The sequence below is a fragment of the Agelaius tricolor genome, unplaced genomic scaffold (assembly GCF_023055355.1).
Source record: "Agelaius tricolor isolate 1412-34295 unplaced genomic scaffold, bAgeTri1.0.p SCAF_1, whole genome shotgun sequence".
Taxonomy (NCBI): Eukaryota; Metazoa; Chordata; class Aves; order Passeriformes; family Icteridae; genus Agelaius; species Agelaius tricolor.
The window spans coordinates 26,208,395-26,229,570 of record NW_027269261.1 but is presented as its reverse complement, the minus strand read 5'-3'; the positions used below and the strand labels follow the sequence as shown (position 1 = coordinate 26,229,570).

The following is a 21,176-nucleotide window of genomic DNA, read 5'->3' as shown; positions in this document are numbered from 1 at the left end:
GCCGGGCGGGCAGGGCCAGCAGGCCAGGGAAGAGCTCCCGGGAGCGCCCGGCAGGGCCAGCAGGCCCCGCGGACCGGCATAGAAGAGCTCGCAGGAGCGCCCGCCGGGAAACCCGGCGCTTCCCGCCGCTTCCTCCCGCGCGCCCGCCTTCCGCCGGGGCCGCTCCCGGTTGGCTGCCGGGCGGCCCAACCCGGGCCTGCGTGGAACGGCCCATCGGCGGCACGGGGTGGAAATTAGCAGCGCGCTGGCGCCTGAGCGGGCCTTTTCTAAGGCCGCGCTCAGCGCCTCCCCCCGAGCGGATGGTTCGCCCCCGTCACGTGGGGCTGACGGCGGCGCAGCGCCGGCGCGCGGCTCACGTGCTGCGGGCGGTCATGGCCGCGCTGCTGAGCTCCGCCGGGCGCCTCCGGGCGCTGCGCCCTCGCCTCCCGCCGCTGCTCCCACCGCTCCTCCGCTCGCCCGCCGCCCCCGCCCCACCGCCCGGCCCCGCTAGGTGAGTTCCCGCGCTGCCGCGCCGCCTGGTAGGGTTGGCGGGGCCGGCTGAGGCTGCTCTCCGCACGCCCAAGGGCACTGCCGGCCATGCTGCCGGGCCCTGCGGCGCCGCCCGCCGTGGCTGCCCCGGGGGCTCTGAGGCAGCGCTCGGCCCAGGCCGGCCCGGCGGCCTCACCGCATGTGCGCGGCCACCCGGTGAGTGCAGGGCAAAGGCCGCGCAGGAGCCTCGCTGCCCTCAGGCTGAGCGGCCTGGGCTGGCCGCGCTTCCCGCCGCGCTGCGCTCCCAGCAAAGCCCTGACCGCCGGGGGACACGGCTGTGGGGGGGACACGGCCGTGGGGGGGGGACACGGCTGTGGGGGGGACACGCCGAGGGGAGGGGGCTTCGAGGAAGAGGGGAAGACTAGAGGAGATAAGTAGTGGTGGAGCGGAGTTACTGTCCCTTGAGGCGTTCAAGAAACGACTAGACGTGGCACTTGGTGTTCTGGTTATAGCTGACAAGGTGGCGATCGCTCACAGATCAGACTTGATGATCTTGGAGGTCTTTTGCAACCTAAGTGAGTCAGTGATTCTGTGACTGACTGGGTACCTGCACAGTTGGAATCTGGGCTTCTTCTTCGTGCTCTCAGACTCTGCTGTGTCTCCTGTGAGGAGGCACGGCGAAATTTCTTTGCCATGGTGTTCTCTCCCTTCTGTCACGCAGGTAGGGTGGAAAACAGCCTGTCCTATCTGTGTGCATCCCTGCTGCACGTTTGACAGCACTTACACGTGGTTGGTGCCCTGCAGGAAGCATGGTTGGTGCCCTTCAGGAAGCTTAGAGACACAAACCTTCATTAACACAACTTCAGACACCTACAGATTTATGAGCTGATATAAGGACTTAGTGCTACCCTAGTTGTTCTGTCTCTTGTGTCATGTTATATTTCTCTCTAAGTAAATATAGCTTAATTCCTGGTAAAAAACTATAACAGTGTTCTATTGTTATCTGTTCTAAGTAGATAAATATGTTCAGCAAAGGACTTGGTGAGTTCCAGAGCCTCTTCAGAAGAAGGGATGGGAAAAGACAAGAATCAGAAATGGAGAACTCCTAGAGGGAAGTCTCACTGTCAAAATAAGGACATCGTTGCTCATTTCCCTACTTTTAGTGCTTATTAGTCTTACTTTGGGGCTCTTTTATTAGTAGCCTGGCCAAAATCTTACTTAAAAAAAGATGATTTTCTGTGGTCTTTAATCACTGATGTGTATCAGATGCCAACAAATGCTAAAGTTGGTGTAAAAGATGGAGTAGACCAGTTCAGGAAGGACCAGGAATATCTGATTTATGGTTGGCAACAGAACCGCACATTTAATTATCTGCAAATTATCAATAAACCTTTCTTCTTCCTAGTAACTAATTTTTGTTTTACTGAACTGGAAGCTTAATTCCCTAAATTTGTTGCAAGAAATAATATTCACTGAAATTCATGTGTGACTTGGTGAAGGACTAACTTTTTATGACTAACTTTTTTTAGGACTAACTTTTTCTATTTCTAGAAAGAACTTTAGAAGTGCTTTATGTGATGATATTTTGGTTCTTACAGCTAAGGTTTGGTTTATTGGTTGTTTTCCTCCTAACACGTTTTTCTTACACCAAATTATACTTAATTTCAGATATCAATTTGGTCATATGTGGGATAGTTCAGTGATCATGCTGAAAACTCTTTTGAAACTTTTTGTACATTACTCTTGTCCAGTAATTTCATTCCTAAGATAAGTTTTCACTTAAAATCTCCCTGTCACAGTACTGTGTGTTGAAGCATCCTAGTGCACAAGTGATGATCTAGAGTCAAAGTGTAAAGTAAAGGTAATTTTTTTTTTTTTTTTTACTTAAGCCTTAATTTCTGGAACTGGACCTCCTTTGAAGAACTAGACTGGCATATGGAAACATTTGTTCTTACTGTACTTGCTGTTCAGGTCTCAAGATTATTTTGAGAATGAAATGCAGTCTATTTGGAATGGTAGAGAAAGACACACTCAGTTTTAAGATTAAATAAATAAACAGGAATAATCTAACATTTTGCAAGAATTGTGTAAATAACTGTTTTTCATGTGCTTGGTATAGTCACTTTAGCATTGAAGATAATAAAGTCAGTTCAGAGGCAAGTCTGTGACTACCATTACAATAATGGTTACAGAAAAGTTGCAAATATGTAAACTTCTTTAGAGATATGAAAGAGCAAGCATCACATTCAAGCTGAGGTTTTATCAAAGCATCATGATTGCTTTGATTTTTAATCTAAGATTCTTTGAAAAATGAGTTAGGATAGCAGATGCATGTTCTAATGGTTGAGAAGCATTTCATAGCAAGTCAGATTTAAGACAAATTTACTCTTTCACTTGACCACTTCTGCTATGAAATCTCAAATAACTTGAGCTACATCATCAGTCTCCTGCCATGCAATTTCATTGCAGATAAACTTCAGCAGACCAATACAAGAAACTTCAGATCTGCAGGAGCAGAGTTCAGCAGTGTGCTGATGTACGTGGTACAAATGGCTTACTGGAACTTAAAAAAGCTTCCCTAGGGTCAAAAATGCCCACATTTGCTGTTAGTATCTGAATGTCAAGAATGGTGTAACAAACTTCTCCACTGACAAGTGTTTAGAGTAGATTTTTGAGTTAGCATCAGGATATTTTGGGGGGACTCTATTCTGCATACTGTAGGTGATGTTATGGTTTGATGTTGCAGCTTTCTGCTGCGGGAAAGTTAGTGCTCAGAAATAGGGTCTTGGCTCCATTCTTCTGACACCCTCCTGTTGCTGGCCACCCTCCTGTTGCTGGCCACCCTCCTGTTGCTGGCCACCTGGCTCTAAATCAGGCAAGGAGAACAGTTAGGCTCCTAAAGCTTAGAGATCATGGAAGTGTAGCTGAAGAGGAAAATCAAGGAGAATCAATACAATAACAAAATGAAATCAAGCTAGCAAACCTGCTCCAGTGTGGGCTTTTCTCTCTACAGGCCCAAAGGTCCTGCCAGGACTCTGCTCACAAGTTTGTCTCTGTTTTCAAAACTGAACTCAGCAAAAATCCAAAAGACAGCCCCATACTTGCTACTTTGAAGAAAATTACCCCGGGCAAAACCAGCACAGATGGTGCTAGTAAGAACTTTTGCCTTTTGATTCATTGTGCTGTGTTTCAATCATGTTGGTAAGATGGGAGAGTGAATATCTTTCTAAAAAAGGTTTCAGACTGGGGAGATGGATTCGATTAAGTCATAAATTAAAGACCCAAATGATTCATGGCTTAGTGAATAGTGCATTTTCATTTTTTAATTTGTTTTAGATTAGCTGCAAACAAGTTCTTTTTGGCTATTCCCTATCATACTCAGCAACCCATTACCAATGGACAGAAACGTAGAACTGAATGCTTAATTACATTAGCAAAATGATAGAAGGAAGGGTCTTCAAATGCAGAGGAGGCATAGAGTAGACTTGCTTTTCATAATACTTGGTTGTAATAAAGTTGCACAAGCTGTGCTGTTGCAGTTGAGTGTTTTAGTGATGGATATAAAATGCCTAGATACTTCCCAAGAAATCACAGAATCTTAGAGGTGTTAAGGTTGGGAAAGATCTGTAAGATTATCGAGTCCAACAGTTGGCTGACACTGGCAACTTCACCGCTAAGCCATGTCCCCAAGTACCTCACCCACCTGTCTTTTGAACACTCCAGGGAAGGTGACTGACAGTTCCCTGGGCACCCTGTTCCAATGCTTGACTCCCTTTTCAGTGATGAGCTTTTTCCTAAGATCCTAAGTGCAGTACAAAGCAAAGGTTTTCTCTTTTACTTTTTGTGAATCGCTTTGGGAATTTTTTAGATATTCTCCAAGAAACACAAAGTTTGTCAATCTACATGGAAAGACATTAATTTTTCTCTCTGGTAAGATCCTGCTAGATCTCATTGAAACAACTATATGGTGGCCTGAACATTGTGGCCTTTTTGTGTAGCTGATCATGGCTAACAGCACAAATACTGCTTTAACAGTCACGTGAATCATGCTGGGATCTCAGGTGGTAAATTTAGTGTTATGTTTACTGAATTTAGTCTTAGATCTCGAGTGCTGTTATGTACACTAATGAATTCTAACTCACTTAAGTTTGCCATTATTCTGCTTCAATGATGACTTTATTTTGAGAACTATTTCATGCAGATTTTGCCTTTTTAGTTTAGAAGGAACAAAATATTCAATATTTTCCATAGAAAAAGCACAGCATCTATTTGGCTATATCACAGCCACCTTATTGTGGCTCTGATAAAGGGAGGCAAATATCTAATATTTATAATTAAACATATAGTTATCTTCATATATTTATACAAATATATAAATAATGTATGAATAAATATATAACTAAATATATAAATATAATTTTTAAAAAATGTTTGGAATTGGTCAACGGACTGCAACTCTTCTGCTGCTGCAAGGGGAAACATGAACATCACCTACTTTTTGGGTTTTGGGAAAGATGGGACTTTTTTTTCTCAGGCTGGTGTGTAAGATATGTTCCTATAGGAAATTAAAGACACTGCCTTAAGTCTGCTTTGGCAGTGTGGAAGACATAAGTATGTGGGTACAGCACTGGGATTCCTACTTAAACCCTTGTAAATAGAAGAATTTTACTGGTTGACTTGATACAAATTCCTCCATGCCCACTTCATCTCTGCATCAATTTTTGAGAGTTGATACAAATTTCTCCATGCACACTTCATCTCTGCATCAGTTTTTGTGAGTTGATCTTCAGCTGCTTTGCCAGTGTTGTAAGCTAAACTGGAGGTGGAGTTTCCACTTGTTTTGGGATCACAATTGCACAGGTAACCTTTCCTGTGTAGGTGAGGGCTGCAGTTGTAGAGACAAAGCTGAAAATGACGTAAAGGCTCCAAAATCTGAAGGCTACTTCTAATCCTGTGGTTGTGGGAGTTGGAGAGAGATTGCTTCATAGGGCTCAATATATCCTTTCGAGCTTCTCCCAGTTCTGAAGTGGAGAGAAATTAGATGTTTTGGGGAAGAACCACATTGCTCATTCAAACAGATCTGAAATTTACTGTGCAGCTTTATGTGCTTGTAAATAAAGTGTTTCACATAGAGGAAGTCTTAAAATGCCATTTGAAGGTAACAGATGAAAGTAAATACTTGGTGCTCATTGCAGCTCTTAGGGAAGTATATGTTTTGTTGTGTAGAATAGCATTTAAGTCTGAAAAAAGTCTGAATTAAAATAATAAAATATAATTACATCATAAAACTCTGTAATCAAACATCTAGTACTGAGACAGGATCAGAAATATCAAGGTCATGGATGATAGATTTTTTTCCCCACTCCTAATCTTGCTTTAGAAGCTTCCAAATGAGAAAGCTTGACTGAAGTATCCTATTCAAGTATTTCGCTCTGATTAATATTACAACCATTAGTATTGGTTCTGTGATTCCTGATGGATTAGGTTCAGTTGCTTATGTGTTTGGAGAGTGAGATGGGATAGACAAGTCCTTTAGGTCTCTTATGCTTGGGTTTTTTTCCTCAATAAACACACCATGATGAAGAGATCATCTGTATTTTAGCTATGTTCCTGTGTTTAGGAGCTGAGAATTTGAAGTCTTTTGTGATGTGATGTTTCATGCTTAGCAATGCCTCATTTTCAGTACCCTCTGGGCTGCCATGCTTAGCAAGTTGTACCCCATGTTGAATTTTGTGTTTTGTCCAAAACATACAACTTCTTGTGTTCTGTATTGAAGCCATTATTGCACATGGATTGTGCCAGTCCTTTCCTAGTTGGGCCAGGAGATAGCTTCAGTTTGACTCCCCCACAATATTCCCAGTTCTGCAAGGAACCACGTTTTAATTTTGTGTATGGATTTAAAATTTTCTTTGCACAACTACTGCACCCATACTAGAAGTACATTGTATCTCCTTGCTTTGCTTATGAGCAGGTTGTCAGGTAAAGCGGTGCCAAAAGCCTGTACATCAATTAATTTTTTTTTTTGGTTAGGCTTCTGTTTTTCCCACAACTTCCATGGATTTTTCAGAGTAAATTCAAAGGACCGGAGTTTGAGTAAGATCCAGTAATTTTCCTTCAATATATCTTAATGTTTTCAGGAATTATTTGAGTCATTCTTCCATATTCTCACCTACGCCCCCATCTCCTTGTTAAAATTAGTAGTGATAGTTAAAATTTACAGATGGTTGCAATTAACATTTCTTGAAAGCCAAACAGTGTATGAGCTGTCATTTTTTTCCCTGTGAAGAGGTAATTTCTAAAATCATCTTTATTAAATTTAGCAACCTTTCTTGCTGCCTTTTTAGGTCACTTCCTGAGAAAAATAGTTAACATGGACTTCTTGATTTTTAGCCTTGCTTTTTTTCTATTTGTCTTAATTGGGTGTTGTTTTTCAGCTTCTGAAAATTAAAGATTCCTGATGTATGGAGAACTGCATTGTTTTGTTAGTTTCTTTTTGTGTTTCGTAGGGAGGTTGCCTACTGTGTTCTCCTGCCATTTGCCTGAAATCAAACCTAATGTTGTGTCCCTTAATTTGTTATGTTTGTGTCTTTTTTTGAAAGCTGACTTTCTGGTCTGCTCAATCTTTCATCTTATAAAATAGTGAACTCTTTTTTGGTGTTTTGGGGGATTGTTTGTTTGTTTGTTTGTTTGTTTTTTGTTTTCTTGTTGTTGTAGTTTTAAATTTTGAGTTCTTAGTTGATTTGTAGTGCTTCATACCAGATTCAAAACAGTAGATGCTGCAGCATCATTCAGCTTTTGAAGCCATAGTTATTTTTAACAAATTCTTATTATGGGATTGGCTTAACATTACACAGCACCTTAGTGCTAAAGGTGTAATTCATTCAAATGCTGAAGGCCTGCTGAAGAAATGCTCAATTCTGCTCACCTTTCAGAAGGTGAAGTTACTGTATAAAAATAACACTTTAATATAAGTGTGTAGTGTTTTACAGTGTGCAACTGTAGCAATTGATACTGATGTTATAAATAGCATGGTGCTAAATGCTAAGCAGGAGAGTTTACTAGCAAATGAAACTTTAGTCTTGTGCTGTTAACCAGCTTATGTTGAGCATGCACATACTGTTTTTATCTTTACACTTCATCTGATGGTGCTGTGCAAGTGTTCAAATATTTGTGACTTCCGACAAGAAACTCTTACAAAGATAGCTTTCTTAAAACAGTGCAGGACTTAAGAACTTAGATACCTATTTGTTTATGGTTAGAAGTATGCTGTATGTCATAAGATACTGTTCAATAATTTGAAAAATACTATAAAACATTAGCAGGTTTATACAGGGAAAAGCATTTAAATTCTAATCTGAAGTGCAAGAGTTGTGTCCACTTGTGCTTTGATTGTTAATGGAAGTTAAAGTATAAATTTCTGTGTTCCAAATACAGCCCTGTGTTGCTATAGCTTCCAGAGCATTTTTCTCACCTTTCTGGAAGTATTCTGGAAAGCTCTCAAGTAGCTCTTTTAATGGGTATATAAGAGTGAATGATACAATTTTCTTTTTTAATTTATATCTTTAAGAAATTGATAAAGAACTTGCATTCATTACGATTTCATTCTTCTAGCTATCCACTCGCTAGCTCAAAGTTGGGTATTGCTATTCATGTGTTATAAGGAGTTATTTAAGTTCTAGGCATTTCACTTGCTTGTTAAATCCTGGAGGAGTTAAAATTTAGTATCTTACTGTTATTCTTACCTTGTGCTACTGGATTTTATACTAATTAGTCTGATGACTTCTGTTTTCCAAAAGTACCCTGTGTCAGGTTATAGGAGGTAATAGAAGGAGAAGAGGAAAAAGAGGGAAAGAACTGGGGAAAATGACACCCTTGGGAATACTTTTAGTGAGACATGACATTACTAGTAGCAACAAAAAAGTTTGTTGTTAATCTGACAAGGTGCTTCCCATGAAAAGTAGTGTTTCAGAGCTTTTTTCCTTTTTTGATTGTTTTTATTTCTAGTTTCTCTGATTTTAGATACTTTTTCTTTCTCAGTTTCTTTTTATTCCTTGTTAATTCTGGTGGGTTGTGGACATCATGAGCTGTTTCCTCTCTAAGCTGACACAACAGTAATTCTACTTTTTTGTAGAAGTGGATAAATTGATATTGTGCTTGGTTAGTGAGTAAAATAAACTCACAGAGGGATCTAAACAAAATGAGAGCTAGCCCAAAGGGATTGGTGGGAACTTGCATCTGTCAGGAAATGGAACTGAGACTGGAGGAGGGAATCTGTCCTTTTTCGTCAGTATTTCTTCCCTTCTTCAATTCTTTCTTCCTTATCCTTTCCCTAGTGAAATACCATGTAGATAGTTAGCTGGGCTCTGGAATATTTTCAGGAGGAAACTTTAGAATATAGGGGAATGTAAAAATCATGTCCTTGAAAAAGATAATGCCAAATAATAGTGATGTTCTTCATTATTGAAGGATTTTTTAAAAATCAACTATCATCTATTAAACTGTTGTCATGGCTCCATTAGGAAAGAGATTCTGCTTCAGGCTATTTCTAGAATTTATGGCCTGCTGAGTTACCAAATCAAGATTTCAAAGAGCAAGGAAAAAGTTGGTCTTTTGGGTTACTTTCTGCTCACAAGAGGCAACCAGATGTAAACCACCAGTCTGTATTTTGTACCCCAGTGATGATTTCTGTGCCATTTAGCAGCTTGCTGCCAGTGCTTCTGAAACATGCAATTGCTACCAGCAAGCTTTCAAGCTTTTCTCCTCCACTGGACCTGTCTCCTTGGGCCTTAAAGGATGACTGTTGGGTGAGAAAGCAGCCAGCAGATAGACCTGGGAAAAAGCTGCAGGGGCAGGAAATGGTTTTGTAGAGAATGTCAGCACTCCTGGCTTTTAGGCTGCCATTTCACAAAATGTGGAGCCATTACTCTGTAGTATAGACTCCTGGAGCACCTGTAACAGCAGGGAGTACAAACTTGGGGGTTTGGGGTTCTTTTAAACTAGTCTAGAAAGCTTACAAAAATTTAGCTGAAGAGTTATCTGAAGAACCAGAGATGAGGGAGAGCAATTTCAGATGTTGCTGAATCTTGTTTTTGCCACCCTTTTTTTGTATAGGATTCTGGAGGAGAATAATCTGTTTTATTTTATGCAGTTGCAAGCACAGTTGAGAACAGACTTCCTGAAATGCTTGTGTGTAATGATAATTTCACCTGCACAGGCTGTTCATAACCTTGATTGTGGCACATATTCAATTTTTTTTATTATGTATATCAGTTTGTTCTTTTAAAAAAATAAAAGGCAAACTTTTAAAAATTGCTTTGCTGGAAATAAGATCACTTTCTTGTTACGTGTCTTTTTGTCATATTTTATTTTGAGAAAATAAATGTTTAAACAAATCTGCTGTTGATGTCTGGTTTCCATGGCAGAATGGGTGGATGCTTCATGCTGGTTGTTGTCAATTCTGTAAAATGTGGAATGACCCTGTTGGTGTCCACGCCATTGTTGTCTAACACACCGACCTCTGCATTAGTTCTTGTGCATTTTAATTGACAAGGAAGGTATGATTTGCTACCTTGATTTACTGTGTTCTGGAAGATCTGTCTGTGACTGTTCTTGAGATTTTTCAAAACCTTGTGAGAGCTTTAGTGAGTAGCTGTAATGGGACAGTAGACTTTTATAGTACTTGGATGACTTAAGTTTTATTTTTGTGGGAATATTATTTGAAGCATTTAATTCATGAGGTGAAACTAACTGAAAATTTCAGAGAAACATGTCACTGTGAGAAAATGTATGATTGACTTTTAAAGTAGAAAGAGACTGAAACGAATCACTTATATTTGTTTATTTTAAAATGGAATGTTTTTGAGACTGTTCATCAGCAAGCAGTGCATTATCTTTTTGACATTATGTGACTAGTCTAGATCCAAAATGACTCACAGAATTGTAATCTTTATTTTTTTGTTTGTTTCTGTTCAAGCAGAAATGCTATGAGCCAAATCAGGTTCCTTACACTTGCACCTCAAGAGGATGGAAGTGTTAAAGAAGAAGCAGTCTCAGAAGTTCGAACCAGACGGACCTGGCAGTTTGACTGGGCGTTAAATAAAGTGGATAACTCTGTCAGAAAAACTGGCCGCATCCCTAAAACTCTTCTACTAAAAATCTTCCAGGAAATAAGCAATGCAGGTAAGTTGCTTCCAATTAAAACAAAATTAAGCTGAATTTCAGGCTGCTGTCTAACCAAGGAAATGAACTGAGTGTTCTGATCTGTATTTTGTCTTTGAGTGTTGTTTGATCTGCTGTATATGTTAATGGACAGCCCTTAACTGCTTTGGAGATATTATTTTGCTTTGAATGCTCGTGTTAGCTTATTCAAGTTTGGGGTTTTTTGTGTCTTTAAGAATTTATAAGTCTTACAAAGGTGTGCTTTTAAGGTATGTTATATTGCCTTGCTTATTGTCAACTTTTAATCTGGTAATGCACTTTCCTCATATAACTGTGTTTTGCTATCTGAGAAGGGATCATACGTGTCTCCTTTGCAGTGTGTATTTTTCAAGTGTTTGTAATGAACCATGCTGCCCTTAAGATGTTATTTGTCTTAAATGGAATTACAACAGGGAAATGTGGAGGTGATCCACAAGTTTCCATGTTCCCAGGTAGCTCTGTTCATGACAAGAAAGCTTTGGTTTTTTTCAATAAAAGAAAACCAAATAGCTGAGGCATTGTCCATTCTGATAGATTCAGTACCTCTTTGGCTAAAATATGCAGACTACATTAGTATTTTGCAGACCAGCTGCCACAATTGCTGAGGTTTGGTACCAGTTAGGATGAGTCATTGGAGGTATTTAAAGAAAATGCATGCTAAGTACTGCTGCCAATATTTATCAATGGCAGCATGTATTGTTTTGTTAAAGTTTTAAACTTTGCTGTGTGTTACTCTATACTGTAATGTCTTGTCTAGCTGGCATTGTGCTTTTAAAAGCTTTCCATTTTACTGTTTAAAGGCTGAACCTTCAAGTCATGCTCTTTCTGTTGAATGTAGTTTTTTCTTTTTTGCTTGGGATGTCCTTTCTGGTTCTGACTGCTTTGTTGTTTTTTCCATGTAAACCTCTAATTTGGGAACTTGGGTTGGGAAGAATTTTGTGTCTCTAAACCTCTCTGCAAGTAGCTCTTCATGAACCTTGACTAGTTCCACAGTTTCTAAGTCATACTAACAAAAAAAAAATATCTTAATCTCTTACAGGGTATTCCTTTGGCTTTGGAATTGTATTTAAAAATAAAAGCATAGAACCTCACAAATGATTTAGCTAAGGTGCTATTAAAATAAATGGCAAATGTTACCATATGAAAAAATTTAGTCCTTGTTCATTAATTAATAATGAAACTAGTTTAGCAAAAGTGTGGAAAGTTAGTGTTGATTTCTGCCTGCTTGTATTATTTTTCCATTTCTAATTACAACACAAAAAATACCTGAGAAAGGTGTTCACAGTAGATCTCAATGTGCATCTCTCCATGCTCACACTGCCAAAAGTTTTTGATTTTCTTTTCCCTTTCAAGGTACTATGAAACTGAAGATGTGTTGGGATTTTCATTGCATGAAGTAATTATGTGCAGGGATTTAAAAGCTGGTCAGTTATGAATTGGTGATCGTACTTGACAGCATGTTGCTTTTAAAGAAACTCTCATTTTTACTTTAAATTGCTGGGTTTGTATCTAAAGGTGGGATAGAGAAAATAATCAGCTGATTGGGTCATCTGTGATAGATTCTGCAGTTCTGCCTTTGCCTCAGGAATAGTAGTGAAGTACAAGAAAGATGAGTTTATAGTTAACTTTTTTGACATTCTGTGACTCGTACAGAAGTCAGAAAAGGCAGATAATCTTACAGTTCACTATTCTCTAGGTGTAAATTTTCTCATTTGTTATGTATTAAGCCTAGGCAGAACTCGAAATGGAAGTTTACGTGTGGAAGTGTCTCTGACTACCAGTTGTGGAATTATATTGAATTGTTATGAAGCATTTTGATGTTTTAGAAATTTATGAGAAAGTCATGTCCCTGTTACTATGAAATTATCTCAGGAACCTGAGCTGGGAAGTTGAAAGTATTAGATAATCTAAGTTTAGGAGTTTTGTGTTGTCTTCTGACAATTTCTGCTCAGCTAAGCTCATTACTGTACTAAATGGCATGTTTTGTCATGAATCTTTTTAGGGTAGTGCACAGTAGTGCTGTTGTTTAATCATTTCAGTATCCTGTTTATTTAAAATCTTCAGTCTTGGAGAGAATTCTGTTTTATAGGAAATGCTTAAATATTTCAGTAGATCAGTCTCAAATCTTATTTCTGATATTGAATGCATAATTATTTATTAATTAATTTGTGGTTTTGTTCCATTTGCAGGGTGTCCAGGGAGTAACCACATCTTGCTTTTGTTACAAAGTTGTGGTGCTGTCTTACCAGAGGTATTGTCATCTGAAAGAACAGAACTGGCCCATATGATATGGGACAAGATGAAAGAACTTGGTATGTTGTCTGTTAGTCCTTCTTGCAAGAACAGCTCTGTGCTTTAGTTGCTCTCTTTGTAATGAGACACAATTTATTTTAATGGTATTTAAATGTTAGGTTATAACAGGTTGTACTTACTACCGAATGAACAGTGGATTTTATTATTCAGGTGAGAGACCTGTTTCTAATTCTGGGGGTTATAGTGACATCTAGGGGTGTTAATCTAAAATTCTGAAATCTAAAGATTTTTTTAAAGATGCTTAAATTGGACTTCTGCTTGATTTTTATTATTGAGTTTACTTTCTGTTAGATGCTACCTATATATTTGATAGGCTAAGTATTCCTAGTGCTACCAGCAATTTTATCAGATATTTTTATTGTGAGTGAGTCATTTATGTATAGATAATGCATAGGTAAATGCTTTTTTGATAGTAACATTGTCAAATCTGTAAAATAAATACAGCTGTTACTGTGCTCGCTATGTTTTAGCCTTTTATAAACACCAGAGCTGTTAAATAAATGTCTGATGCTTCAAAGGTGAATAAAATGACTGTCTCCTAAGTTCATACAGAATAAAATTGACATGAAATTAATTACCTGAGAAAGCTATGAAACTGTGTTGAATTTAGAGAATCTACATTGACTGTGGCTGAAATATTTCCTTAGGTGCTGTGTATGATACGAGTCATTACAATGCTTTGCTTAAAGTGTATCTTCAGAATGAGCACAAGTTTTCTCCGACAGAATTCTTGGCCAGGATGGAGGAAGCTAATGTGCAGCCCAATCGAGTAGGTGCCCTTTTAAAGATCTTCATTCTTAATAGCAGGCTCCATTTATTGAATGGAAATAATTAACTTCCCCATTTTGTTTTCTATAGGTTACATACCAAAGGTTGATTGCTGCTTATTGCAATGAGGGTGACATTGAAGGAGCAAGGTATTCTTTTGCATTTATGTTTAAAGGGATTTCCACAAAATCTGTTTCTCATATTCCCTACCACTGATGTTAAAACTGATTTCTGTGTAATTCATAGAAATAGAGCAAAGCAAAGAAGGGTTTTATATATTTTAACCAAGCGATGAAGAGCAATTTCCTGGAGACTGCCAAAACCTACACAAACGAAATAAAAATAAGTGATAGACCAGTGTGTTCAAATCAAGTGTATTCACATTGCTCAGAAAATAGCTTGTTTTTGTCATTTCTAGAGCCATCATGCAAAAGTGTGAGGTTATGAAGGCTTACTGCCTTTGTAAGAAAATGGCTACTGGCAAAGGCATTTGAGATAAAGTGGGCTAAGGAGCAAATAGTAATAATTCTGGTTGTTGTTGTTGTTCTTACACAGGGCTTGCCGGGTATCTCTTAACAATTTTAGCAAGGTTAAGCTGTAACAGTGTGATTGAGGGGCATGAGAAATAAGTAAAAGGAAGATAAAAATAAAAAGAACCCAGCCCCACCTTAGTGTCTGCATGTTCCAAAGTGGCAAATACTTTTTTTTTTTCAGTAAGATTCTTGGATTTATGAAGAGCAAAGATCTCCCCATCACTGAGGCAGTATTCAGTAGTCTTTTGAAAGGACATGCAAGATCGGGGTAATGTTTAATACGTTTTATTCCTTTTGTTTACTGTTAGCTTTACTAAAATATAAAGTGTTACTGTACAGAAAAAATTACATGCTGCAGAATAGTGTGGTGGTTTTGAATAATAACGTGTAGAAGACTGTCTATATTTATGAAGCAAAAAAGCTATTTAACAAAGGAAGTAGATTTTTTCTTGTGTCTGAAAATCTTGTATTTCAAGATAAATTACTGTCCTTTTGTAGTGTTTGAGAAGAAATTTGCTGCACTTAGTTCTGAACTTTATCATCTATTAAAGTTGAAAGAGTATTTTAAGTAATACAATTATTAAAAAGATTTGCACTTTCACCTTTCAGGATTTGCTTAGTTAAAATAAGTTTCTCTAAGCTTGTTGCAGTCTTTGCTTCCAATTCTAATTAATTTAGTGCGGAAATGTACAAGTCGCAATAAACATCATTATGATTAAATCTACTGAAGGTCTTGCTTTGAATTCTTTCAGAGATATGAAAAGTGCAGAAAACATCCTTTCAGTGATGAGGATGGCTGGTGTTGAACCAGGTCCAGACACCTATTTATCACTGCTGAATGTGTATGCTGAAAAGGGTGATGCCGATAGCATCAAAAAGGTATTGCCAATTTGAATTTAAATACAACTTGTTTGATCTTTTGTTCAATATAACTTTGGAATGCTTTCTGTCCCGGCTGGAGAAATAAGAAAAACTTTTATAATTGGTTTCCTCCTACTTGGAAGTAATTATCAAAATTTTTCTATTGCAATTAAATAACTGATTTAACTGAAAGCAGTGTCACAATTTCTGAAAAATATTTGTCTTTTGATGGTGGCATTTCACTCTGGGAAGATAGATTTGTCAGTGAGTGATTTAATAATTTAGGGGTTTTTTTAAAGACAGTGCATGTGGGATATCTATGTATTTATTTATGAAAACAAAAAGTAAACCTTGCTTATTCTGTTCCCATTGTGCCATTCTTTGGCCATTGAAATCACAGGATCTTTCCAGTAAAAATGAATTCTTTTTTGAGAATTCATACAAACAGCCTTAGGTATTTGTAAGGTGAGGCTTTCTTACAGCCCTTTATGTAGCTGATTTTTTTCAAGTATTCTCTCGCTTTTTTTTTAAATCAAAGAAATACTCATGAAGAAATGAGAAAAGATCAAACCGGTTTTCTTAAGTTGTTTCAGGAGTTTAATCAGATGTAGAGGACCAAATCAAGGAAGAAGATATTGGAAACAATTTTCTTGTACTCATCAACTAATATTCTTCCAAACAGTGACAAAATGTTGGATTAGTCCTTCTTCCCTTTACAAAGTAATTTCTCTTGAAAGTCATCTCACAATGAGAATACCTCTAGTGTTTTCATATATTATTAGATATTAGAAAGAAACTATATGCTGTCTCCCTTTTAGGTGTACCTTTTTCTTTTCACAGTCTAAAGGTATTTGAGTCTCTCTTAATGCTTCTTGCATATTTTTTTTCTCTACCATGTTCCATTATCTAAATCTGTGGATTTTAAAAAAGAAAAAAAAACAGGTTTTTATGCTTGTTTTGTTTTGATTTAAAAAGTATTCTGTTTTGAGTCACTTTGGGGTTGATTCAAGTTAAATTTATTTTGGTTTTACAGACTCTAGAGCAGGTTGAGAAGACTGAAGGGTACCTTATGGACAGGATTTTGATGCAGGTGATTTTTAGCCTTGCCAAGGCTGGATATCCACAGCACATCGAAGATATTAAAGGACATATAAGATTTGAAAGGGAATTAATTCCAGGTATGTTCTTGGTTCCCACAGCAGAGTGGAGAGAGAACACTTTTTTCTTTTTTTGCTTATTTTTTGTTTTGGTTTGGTTTTAGTTTGTTTGTTTATGTTGTTGCTGGTTTTTTCCTTCTTTTTCCAAAAATACGTAATTTTGTAGTTTTCTCTTGAGGGAATACTTGAGGGAAAGGAATATTTTTGCCATTAATAATGGCAAAATAATAATAATCCATAATCCAGTTTGTGGATTAATTTGTGTGCTTTTGTGGTTTAGATTGTATTTCATAAAATCTAAATATGAAACAGCTTTAATAATTTGCAAAATTAATCTATCATTTTAAAAAAAATTTCTAAGATGAATTAAGCTTTTATAAGAAGGCAGCAAGTGTGGAGTGCTTTCTTAACACTGCTGTTAAGATTCCTGTTGTGAGAGCTCTTCAAGACTGCCATAAAAAAGGGATAGTAAATACTGAATACAGTTTTTTATTACCTACCTTTTAAGTTGCTTATGGATCCCAGTATGTTTAATCTGATTGATAACTAATAATACTTGATGCTTTTTTTTTTTTTTTGACATGTCTAGGAATTAGTTTCTTTTTTCCTTATCCTTCTGTCATGCTGCAGGGGTGATACTTCTGTAATTTTTGGCCTAGTCTTCTTATGAGAAAAGTGAATTTCATTGATAAATATGAATAATTCTGGAAAGGGTAGTCTCAGATTTGGATTGTGAATCTTATTTAAAAGTATGTTAATGGTACTTGTAAAACATTTACTTTTCTAGCTTTGGCTAATTTTAGTAGCTTAAGGTGAAAAAGTTTTGTGCACTTTATTAATGTATTAATATTGTTCTCTGTTTTTCATTTGCCAGATGTAATGAACCTGTGTTTGACTCTGATAACTCATGGCTTTGAAGATATCAGCTTCAGCATCTTGAAGTCTTTAAGTCATTTATCACGTGAAGATATGGACCAAGGTAGCTTCTTCTTGCAACATTGTGTAAATAGAAATCTGGTAAGCAGAATAGTAATACTTTTTTTCTTAATCTAATAATAATAGTATATTTATTTAGTTTAATGCAGCTGTGAAGATTGCAGATGGTGAGTTGTTGCACAGTTCTTCAAGAGCAAAACAAGCGTTTTATTATTTTGTATCAACTTGTATAGTAAATTGAAATTCACAAAGGAATCCTGTTTTACTTATGTAATATCCATTTTCTAAACATTAGAAGAATCTGACATTCTTAGCAGTTTGAGAAATTGATAAATACCTTAAATTAATTTTTGAAATTGTTTGCAGCCTGTGAACAAGCTGAAGCAGTTCTGTGAGGAGTTAAAAGAAGCAAAGATGCACTCGGCGCCATTACCATTTATCTTGCGTTGTGCTTTGGAGGCCAACAGATCAGGTACTCTGCTTTTTAGTTATTTTACCTGTGCTCATTTAGAGTACCTGATCACTGTTTAATTATTTGATTAATGTTTTCAGCCTTGGCCATTGATGTGATGAAGATGATGAAGGAGGAAGGCTTGCCACTCAGACCTCACTATTGCTGGCCACTGCTAGTTGCATACCAGAAAGAGAATAATCTTAAAGGTGAGTTGTCTGAAAAATGCTCCCGTGGCATTATTGCATATCTAGTGCACAAGTCCTACTGCTATGAGATTCATCAGAAATGTAACAAAGCCCTTGCTGTATGTCCTCATTTCAAACAATTTTTCCTTCAGAAAGACTTTTTTAAAACCTCCTTTCTTGCTTGATTGTGATGCAGTTCTACAAATTTCAAGTCACACTTGACATAGAAAGATGTGAGAGAGTGTTTAGTTATCTTTTTAACTCTTCACATTCTTTGTGCATTCCAGCATACTCTATGTTGCTCATTACTATTTACAGTTTACTCTTGAAGAAACTGCAATCCAAGTGAAGAATTTAAAAGTAAGGTTATGTTATTATAGCTCTCTTGGACTGCAAACCCAGTCCTTTATTCAAGCCAGCTTCTTACTATTTGCCAGATGAACCAAACGTGAGTTTTGTTAGAATCATAAAAACTGCAGGAGAACTTACATTGCTGAATGTGTGAGCCTGACCTGACAGCATACTGATTGAAGTACAAAAATGCTCAATCTTTGGGATTCTTAAGTAGGTTGAAGCATTTAGCATACTTTCCCCTGTTACACATGGGGATGTCTACAGGATATGAATAAGAATTGAAAAAATATTAAATTTTATAGTACAGTATCTAATTCTTTGGTTTGCGTTATTGGTAATTCAGAAAGAATGGTATTGTAAAAAGATGCTTTTAACAGAAGTACTTCCCCCTTGGGGAAACAAAAAACTGTCTTTTTCATCTTATCTCACAGTATAATGTGCTTTAGAATGAGATGCAGAGTTGTTAGTGTGACACTGGGTGACAAACAAAATGCACAAACAAAAAAAAAGTGCTTTTAGCAGACTCTTCCATATCGCAATTTTATCTTAAATATACAGTCACATTCCAGTTTGGAAGAAATGCTGAAACAAGTATTCCCTAATTGTTTCTGGCTATAAAAATGTCTCAAGTCTTTTTCAAAAAGCCTTTGTGAAAACAATATTCAGTTTTTATTAACTCCTTAGGCTCTGTTCCTGCTAGACTACTGCCCAGGTTTATCTTCTCCCAGGTTTTCAAATCCTTGAAAGTTCTATGATATTTTAAAAGTCTGGCAATGTTGTTTTAGTTGGGTCCTTTGTGACTTACTTGAAACACAGTGTTGCCAAAAATAAGTAAATGGAAATAAATCAGTACCATACTTCCCTGTGTGGATGCTGTCTGCTGAAGAAAGCTGCTTTCTTCTACTCCATGAAAAATTTCACCTCACTGACACAATTCTGAGAGATGTTGGAAGTATTTTTAGATTTAGACTTGGTTCCCAAAATTAAAGCAATATTTGAGTGTCAAGAGAAACTTAGGTTTTCATACTTCTTTTGGTCTTTGTCAAGATCAGAGGTTGCCTTAATTTGGACTCCCTGCTGTAGAAATCAACTGTGCTTTGGAAACTGTAGTTGCTGCTGGAGTCATGTAAGCAATTTGAGAAGAAAACTGATGAAGGATCCCTCAATTCCAGCATTTTTGCCATTTTCTGTAGAGCCTTTGTTTTTCTGTCTGCAATGGCATTGCATACATGTACTTCTGTATGGCTGTAAGATAATGCTGTGAATTTGCAAACTCAGTTTTGTAGCCTGGTACTCACTATCCAAGTTGATATTGTCAAGTGGAAGCACAGTACATTCCTACACAAGTCGGTGATTTTTCAATTCTTTAAATATATTAGGTAAGAAGATCCCTGCTCAGTTGCTTCTGTAGTGAAGAACCAGTGTAACTATTCTTCATGAATAGTGAAACAAGTTGTCTTCTTCCCTTATGTAAGCTTACTTTTATTTTTTTTTTCTGAGTTAATAATAAAAAAAAAGAATAAATAAGTTCCACTATCTAAAAATACAACCACTACACTTGAAGAAAGGTAAATAGGGGGAAAAAACCTCATCCACCTTGCAATTGTTTCACAGAAATAATAGAGCAAACAGTCATTGCTGCAGTGACAGCCTAAGGATAACAGCAGGTAGTAAATTAATAGAATGGTGCTTTCTAGGAGTAAAAACCAATATGAACCGGAGTATAGACACAGTATCACATCTCATACCAAAAATAAGGTAATTAATTTCTCAACAAAGTAGTAATGCCCAGCCTAGTGTGTGTAGTTTTGTGTCTTGCTCTAGGCAAGGCTGGTAATGGAAGAGAACTTGGAGGAAAAGCTATTAAAAATATGATAGGATGTAGACTGGACTAAGTAATTCAAATAAATGGAATAAAAGCAACAAGTTATCTAGAACTTCATTGTACAAACATCTGGATCAGTACATATAGTGTGACCCAATCAATTAAATAACAAATAGCAGTGTTTAATTACATGTTTCTCTAATGTTTATTACAGCAAAATCTGACACTGGATAACAAAGAAAATTCTGTAATTTCTGTATTATGGAATTGTGTTTGAAAGAAAAGTAGCAGTGAAGTGGCTAGGAGGTTTGAAACTAAATAAGGCCATTTTTAAATATACCTTAACCACTCTGAAATAGCAAACAGTTCTTTTCAGTCGTTTTACACAGGCAAATAGTTTCAGGTGGGGCATTGCCTTTATGTGCATCTGTTACATGAGTTGAGAAATACTTATTTCCTTAGAATTAGGCTTTTAGGAATGAAAAGTGCTTGCCCATTTGAAAAGATCAATATGCAGTGGATCTGAAACTGTTACTGGCACTGAGAGTCATTTTGTATCAGATTATGCACTAAAATCTGTAGTGTAAGTAAGTAGAAGTGTAAGTAAGCAGAAATCTTCAATTTAGGCATATTCCTGAATATTTTATAGCTTCCCCTTGCTGTTGAATGATCATGCTATTTTTAAAACCTCTTCTTACAAGTCTGTATTTTGCTTTTGGGTTCTACTGTTGTTGAACTATTGTATAAACTATTGTTACATACAAAAACCCATGGTTAGTGAATTGCAATTCAGTTTTTACTTTGGAAAATAGAGTCTGGGTCCAGAAGGGAATAAGGGTGGTGATTTCACAAAGTTACTGCTTGAAATCCTGTTTTATAGACAGACTCTTCTGGCAAAGAACGTTCTGAGTGGATCTGAAACTACCTGCACAGCAAAAATACATTAAATGCTATACTTTCCTGAATGTGACCTTCCTTTTTGACCTGAGGTTTTGGTTTTTTGTTTCCTCAGAAAACTGCTTAAAGCCAAATTTATCTTCCCTTGCTCATATGGAGCCATACATAGCCACCTGAGAAATTCCTTCTGTTCTCATGGGACTGCTTTAGGGAGTAGACATGACTTAA

At 37.3% G+C, this 21,176-nt stretch overlaps 1 protein-coding gene across 1 annotated transcript in view; it reads left to right on the top strand.

Moving 5' to 3' along the window:
* The first annotated feature begins 284 nt into the window (after positions 1 to 284).
* Positions 285 to 21,176, top strand: part of LRPPRC (leucine rich pentatricopeptide repeat containing) — an 88,051-nt gene continuing 67,159 nt past the window's right edge. The window contains exons 1-11 of the mRNA XM_071427422.1: positions 285 to 490; positions 10,445 to 10,647; positions 12,855 to 12,977; positions 13,626 to 13,747; positions 13,837 to 13,895; positions 14,461 to 14,547; positions 15,032 to 15,158; positions 16,174 to 16,318; positions 17,172 to 17,314; positions 17,600 to 17,705; positions 17,786 to 17,893. Coding sequence (XP_071283523.1) covers positions 300 to 490; positions 10,445 to 10,647; positions 12,855 to 12,977; positions 13,626 to 13,747; positions 13,837 to 13,895; positions 14,461 to 14,547; positions 15,032 to 15,158; positions 16,174 to 16,318; positions 17,172 to 17,314; positions 17,600 to 17,705; positions 17,786 to 17,893 — 1,414 coding nt within the window. The 5' untranslated portion in view covers positions 285 to 299. The remainder of the gene's footprint in view (positions 491 to 10,444; positions 10,648 to 12,854; positions 12,978 to 13,625; positions 13,748 to 13,836; positions 13,896 to 14,460; positions 14,548 to 15,031; positions 15,159 to 16,173; positions 16,319 to 17,171; positions 17,315 to 17,599; positions 17,706 to 17,785; positions 17,894 to 21,176) is intronic.